Source organism: Arachis ipaensis, chromosome B03, assembly GCF_000816755.2.
Source record: "Arachis ipaensis cultivar K30076 chromosome B03, Araip1.1, whole genome shotgun sequence".
In the NCBI taxonomy this organism is placed as follows: domain Eukaryota; kingdom Viridiplantae; phylum Streptophyta; class Magnoliopsida; order Fabales; family Fabaceae; genus Arachis; species Arachis ipaensis.
The window spans coordinates 17,646,179-17,653,082 of NC_029787.2; the positions used below are offsets into that span (position 1 = coordinate 17,646,179).

General features: G+C 31.2%; 1 protein-coding gene across 1 annotated transcript; it reads right to left on the reverse strand.

Moving 5' to 3' along the window:
* LOC107629956 (isocitrate lyase 1) lies at window positions 2,157–6,415 on the reverse strand. Its single transcript, XM_016332926.2, has 4 exons — window positions 6,267–6,415; window positions 4,383–4,789; window positions 2,963–4,158; window positions 2,157–2,548 (listed from the first exon to the last, which is right to left on the reverse strand). The coding sequence occupies exons 1-4, from the start codon at window positions 6,297–6,299 to the stop codon at window positions 2,454–2,456; spliced, it is 1,731 nt and encodes a 576-aa protein (XP_016188412.1). The 5' UTR covers window positions 6,300–6,415; the 3' UTR covers window positions 2,157–2,453.

Genomic DNA, 6,904 nt, shown 5'->3' on the forward strand with positions numbered 1-6,904 from the left:
ATTGTTCATATTTATTCAAAAAAATCATTGATCGTTACCCGTTACCCTTCTCGTTATTATTCCACCTCATCTCTCTCTTCTAGCCATTTACACTTTTATCTTGGACATTATAATAATAAATCTTGTACTTCTTATATTATTATCGTTGAATTGCTCTAATGCATTTTGAATTAATGTCTAGTGTATCTATTAACTATGCCAAATTCCTAGGACTAGCATATTAAAGCGGCTGGGTTATCTGTGCCCGCGCCGTCAAGGCTCAGTAAAGTAAATTAGATCCAAGAAGTTACTGTCTTTATGGAGGGTTGAAGGGCTTACTTGTTTAGTTATTTTATTCTTTTCGTTTTCAAANTATTCATTGTTCATATTTATTCAAAAAAATCATTGATTAGCTATCGTTACCCTTCTCGTTATTATTCCACCTCATCTCTCTCTTCTAGCCATTTACACTTTTATCTTGGACATTATAATAATAAATCTTGTACTTCTTATATTATTATCGTTGAATTGCTCTAATGCATTTTGAATTAATGTCTAGTGTATCTATTAACTATGCCAAATTCCTAGGACTAGCATATTAAAGCGGCTGGGTTATCTGTGCCCGCGCCGTCAAGGCTCAGTAAAGTAAATTAGATCCAAGAAGTTACTGTCTTTATGGAGGGTTGAAGGGCTTACTTGTTTAGTTATTTAACTCTTTTCGTTTTCAAAAATTCAAATTAATTTAAAATAATAATATATAATTTAAAATTCTATTCTTTTAGGTTTTATATTTTTAAAAAATTAAGTAATTTTTCTCTTAACACTACCATTAAAATTTCTCTCTTTCCATATATATTACTAAATAATTATTTAAAAATTTATTTCCCAATACAATTAGAAGCCGACTCTTATTGATATTCATAGTTAAAAAAAGTTCTTTCAATTAATATAGTTGCAATGCAAAAATTAAAGCTAATTTGAAAAGAAGATAAATAATATTCTTTTGAGTTGATTTTTAAAAAAGAATACTAATTTCGTTTAAATCTGAGAATTGATCATCCTAACGAATATCTAATATAAAATTTTTAAATTGACGATTAAGTACCAAAAGTTGAGTAAAAAATTATTGTGGGATCAAATTTAATAATCTAATGGGGGCAAATAAATATTATTATCATATACTATTTAAAAAAATTTCAAATTGTAGTAGGGGCGCTTGCCCCCACACTAATCTACTTAGATCCGTCCCTGACAATATCCATTCTCACATTATTATAAAGAATTAAACATATTTTGTTCTTTTGCAACAACGACAACAAAATTTACAACATAATATAACAAAAATATAAACATAGTTTTGTGATAAAAAAAAAAAAAAAAACATAAGAACCGTCTTTATTTTAAAAAATAAGCTAAGTCATATAATTGGGAATATATGTGAGAGGAAAAAATAAAAATCTTAATTTTTAACTTTCGTGTATATATATATATATGATTTGGTAGCTTGTTTTGTCCTGTCAAAACTCACTATTAGCAGTTTTTACTTTTTAGTTTGACAGACTCAAAATTTTATTCCAATCCACTTTTTTTAAATGAGTTTGCCAATTCAAGGGGTATCCAATATGCCACCTCTGAAAATTATTTGTTTTATATATTCGTCTACAGTCTGTCTAGTCTACTTCCTCTAGAAAGACACTAACTAACATAAGAAAAAGAAGGTATATTTGGCCAACTAAGAAAAAGAAGGAAACTAACTAACCAAATATATTTCTTTTCATTTTTATGAAAGAATGTAAACGAAAATAAGATTATTAGTTATATATTGACTAAAAAATTATTATTTACTTGAACTATTTCAATCAGAGTTCGAAAACACCTTAAAATAATTAAGATTGTTTTGTGGTTCATTGAAAAAAAAAAAAAACAAATTCTATGTATAATTTTTATGCACATTATGTATATGCGCCTTCTTCTTCGTATAGTATTAAAAGGTCGTAAGAAACAAAAGAAAATAATACCAAGAAAGGTGTATCAACAATCTAAGCTTTGCAATTATGACAGGACAGAAACCCAACTTTGTAACAATTATGTATGCATATTTCTTTTCTCGTAGTTTAACTCCCTTTAAATTCGAGAAGAAGTGCAAAAGAAAAAAAGTATATAAATTAGGAAGCACATAAAGTAAAATATGTTTGAGCAATAATATTATTTCAAACACAATAAACTGTAATCCACCAAATAAGAAAGCACATAAACAAACTTTATCGTTCCTTAGCATAGAATTGCCCACACTGCCAAATAAAAGAGATTGAACTAGAAGATAAATCTGCAACCAAAAATAAAAATATAATATCAAACTATATGACTTAATGATGACTGTCTTTTTTTTTTCTATCATTATTCTAAACACTTATTGAAATTCAAATTCAGGAATTGGTTATAACAGTCCCTCCTTGGCAGAAGTGGCTCTTTAATCACATTCTGGCCTTAGCAACCACCACACTGCTTGCACCAATGTTCTCAGCTCCTGGTCTTGTCCATGTTTCTTTGAACTGCTCTTCAGTCACTCCTGAAAAATAACATACAAGCCAAGTAAACATTAATATTATTATTATTCATTCATGTCACTATTTATTATACTTAAAACTCGCATGTACTTAGTTATTTTTATATAAAATTAAAAGTTAAAATTTATTAAATAATAATTTAATTAAATATATCAAATAATTTAATAATTTTTAACTAACAACTTCATATAAAGATATCTGTATGTGAATTTTCACCATATCTACTATTTCAAGATGCTTTTATAGTTTTTTTTTTGTCATCAATAGTAACACTTATTATTGTGTCCTCATTTTATATCAAATTCTTGGTGTTATGTATAATAATTATAATTATATATGGTGTAGAATAATAGTATTTTCATCAATGAACTTCATATAAAAATAATTACAAGTGAATAGATTGTAAAAAATGTTACCTTTGCCCATTGCAGCAGTTGAAGCAACACCACCCTGAACAGTCTTGAGGTACCTATCATAGTAATTAGCACCAGCCCATTTCTGATGAGCAAGAGTATCAACACCATTGTTCCTCTCTTCTCTCTGAATCCTTTCAACATAAGCAAGCATTCCCCTGTTTGCAAAATCCCTTGCAAACGTTGAAGTAATGAGAGCATTGGAATGGAGTCCTCCAACAGTTATGAACTGCCAAACATACCCCAACCTCGCAATTCTTGGTATGAACTCCCTCATCTGCTCGTCGCTCATTCCAGAAGCATCCCAGTTGAACGACGGCGAAAGGTTGTAGCCCAGAAGAATCTCCGGGTTCCTCGACTTGATCCCTTCCGCGAATTCCGTACATTCTTGCAGATTGGGGCTTGCTGTTTCCATCCAAATTAGATCTGCATGTGGAGCGAAAGCTGAACCTCTCACAATTGAAGCGGTTACTGACCCTTTGAATCTGTAGAACCCTTCTCTTGTTCTTGGCAGATCCCAGTCCCAGAACAAGTTCCTTACCCCTAATCTCTCAGCGATTTCTCTGCTTTCGTCGTTCGAGAGACACTTGTCGTAATGAGAATGCTGCAGCCATTCGTTGATCTTCCTTCTCTTCTCCTCCTCCCCAATGTTCATCGCTTTGATTGCGTCCACCACAGCTTCAGAGAATGTCTTTAGCCCTGCCATTGATATCCACTCGTCTTCCAGGGCTTGTAGCTCGTGGCCGCTCTTTCCGGCCGCCATTCCTTGCTGCATGAGAGTTGCAAGGCTTTTCCCTCTAAGGTTTTGGTTTGTGACTCCCAGTATAAACTGATGGTCCCGCGTGTCGATATTGGATTGGATCATATTAGCGGCTTCTGCGTCGGTTCTTGCCACCAAAACTGTTTCCACTCCCATCACATCGAATTGAAGCCTTGCGGCCACAAGCCGGTTAATATGTTCGCTTATGGCGACAAGTACTTTTCCGGCCATGTGGCCGCATTTCTTCGTCACTGAGGACTGGTCCTCAATGTGGATGCCGGCGGCACCGCGCTCCACGAAGAGCTTGCATAGCTTAACGGTCGCGGTGGTGCCTCCGAAGCCGGTGTCACCATCGGCTATTATTGGCCTCAGGTAGTCAACATAAGGGGTTCTTGCCCTCTCTTCCCTACTCATTCTCATCCTCTCCTCTTTTTGCTTCCTAATAAAAAAAACAAAAATAAATAACCGGTGTATAATAGTAATAAAAAAAATTTACATTAATTTATGTTAGTGCAAGATCAAATTAATTAAAGAATGTAATTAGTTTATAAATTTTGGCACATTTGTAAAATGTTTTTGGCTAAACTTTTAAAATGCACAATCTCACATTTTCAAAAAAAAAAAAAATTAAAAATGAAATAATGCGGATGCGTTGGTACTTACCTGTCATGGTACTGTTGAGCAAAAAAGAGGTGTTCAACCTTGTTAGGGACAGTATCATAAGGGTAATCAGCAAGATCAGGACCAGGTTCGTTGGTCGTGGTGTGAGTAGCGGAACACTGCCAGCCAGACACATAGATAGAGTCCAAATGCTTAGCCATTTGGGTGACCTGAACAGGGTCAAGTGCACCGAAGGTTCTGGAGGCAGTGCCATTGGCTTGGTGGGTCTTGAGGGTTCGCCAGAGCTTCTTCGCCATCTCGTTTGATGCATAGCTTTGTCTGAGGTTGCCACGTAGGGACACCACGTCTCTTGCTGTGTATGGTCTCTTTGTTAGCTTGAACCTCTCTGAGTTCCACCATGCTTGCACCTCTGCTACCTCCGCTTCAAATCTTGCTTCTTCTTCCATTATCTGTTACGTTGCATACGTATAGAATGAGGAGTGTTAGGGCAACAATTTTTGTGACAATAATTAAATTATTTTTCTACAAAATATTTATATAGAGTGATTCTTATTTTCTTAACACTAAAATTGAATATATATTAATTGTAATAGTAAATTCTCATCTAGAAATAAAATCTAATATTTATGTATCCGAAATTAAGAAAAAGTTATGCTATTGTTCAATTTTATACTAATCCATGACTAATAAATATTAACATACTTGAATATTTCTTATATCAAAAATCACATAAATACATATATCTTACTATATGTAAATATAAACTACTTGAAAATTAATTAAACTCTTGGATATTAATTTTTTTATCCCACATGCACCCAATAAAAATTCTTATCCATCTTATATTGGATGAAATTGTTACATTTATGAATTAGAATAGTTTTATGTAAATTATAGATAAATATATTAATGGTAAAATACATTTTTTGTCTCTGAAATTTGACAAAAAATTTAAAAATATTCCTAAATTTTATTTTGTTTCAATTTTATTCCAAAAATTTTCGATTTGCATTAAATATATCCTCGACGACTAAATTTTTAAAATATTTAAGACCAATCTAACAATAATATATGAACATTATGCTTGATTTGTTTGTGTTGAAGTTTATTTTTATGAGATTGTTGTTGAATTAATCTTAAATTTTTTAAAAATTTAGTCGTCAATAATATATTTGATATAAATAAAAAAAATTTAGAACAAAATTAAAACAAAATAAAACTTTAAAATATTTTTAAATTTTTTATCAAAATTTAAAACAAAAAATATACTTTATTTTATATTAATTTATCTTTAAATATAAACCATGTCATGCCAATATGCTGAAGTGACAATGTGGCATGATCTCCGCAACCGAACACAATATTAGATTAAAAAAAAAATACTTTGCATCTTGCGGTATATTTAATCATTAGAATTTTCATGGTTATTATTACTTATACTTAGTGTAATATTAGGCTAATATTAATTAATATCGTTAACTATACCCGGATATCAAATACCCTCCTACTCCTAGAACATGAAAGCCTAGACCTTTATTAGTGCATGTGGGTTTGTGTAGGATCTGATTGATTTACAGAAGAATATAATTGGCTTCATGAGTAGAAAGAATTCTCAGAGCAAGAGTCATTCAACTTGCATACAATAATTCATCAAGAAATTAAAGAACAACAAATAAGCTTTAATTTGTTAATTAGCTCCCCCAACAAAATACCATCATGTTATGTCATTTAATTTACTATATAAATGCATCCAATAATGTTCACTAAAATTCAATCATAAAATAAACTCTATCCATCAACATATTATTGAACAATTAAGAATTCTACATGGACTTTAGCATTAGTTATATACAGAAGAAATTAAATTAGTACGTAAACTTAAGAATTGGGAAGAAGAAAAAAGAGAAGAAGCAATTAAGAGCTTACGGATGAAGGGACAAAGAATGATGATGCAGCCATGGTTAGAACTCTTTATTTTGCTTTTATCTACAAATGTATCACAAGCAAGTATGAGAAGTTCTTGCAATAAAACCCTTTAAGCTCCTCTACTTATATAATAGCAGGGGAAATGAATAATGAATATAATGAATATCTTGAAAATCACGCCCCTTATTGTAATAAAATTGGTAAATTGGATAACTCTCTTGTGATAGTAGTAGAAACAAACAAAGGCAATTATAAATAAATTTTATTACTAAAAATTAAAATCATTAAAAAATAATATTAATATTAAATTAATAATTAAAATTATTAGTCAAAAATAATAAATTTGGTTGATTTTCTAATATTATTGATCATTAAATATTGTTGTTCAGTGTGCATGCTTTTAATTTCTTTAAAGAAAAGAGTGAAAGATGCCACTTGAAAGCTGCATTTGCAAGCACGTATGGGGGGTGGTAAGCACTTAGACAAGGAAACTATTGTGGACTTTGTGGCACCCTTTTGACATCTTTCATTTAGTCTCTGATGTCACCACACTATAATGAAAAAGGTATACAGTTTCTATTTTTCTCATATATATTTATCTATTTAATTTATCGTTAAGAAAATATTACAATTAAGCA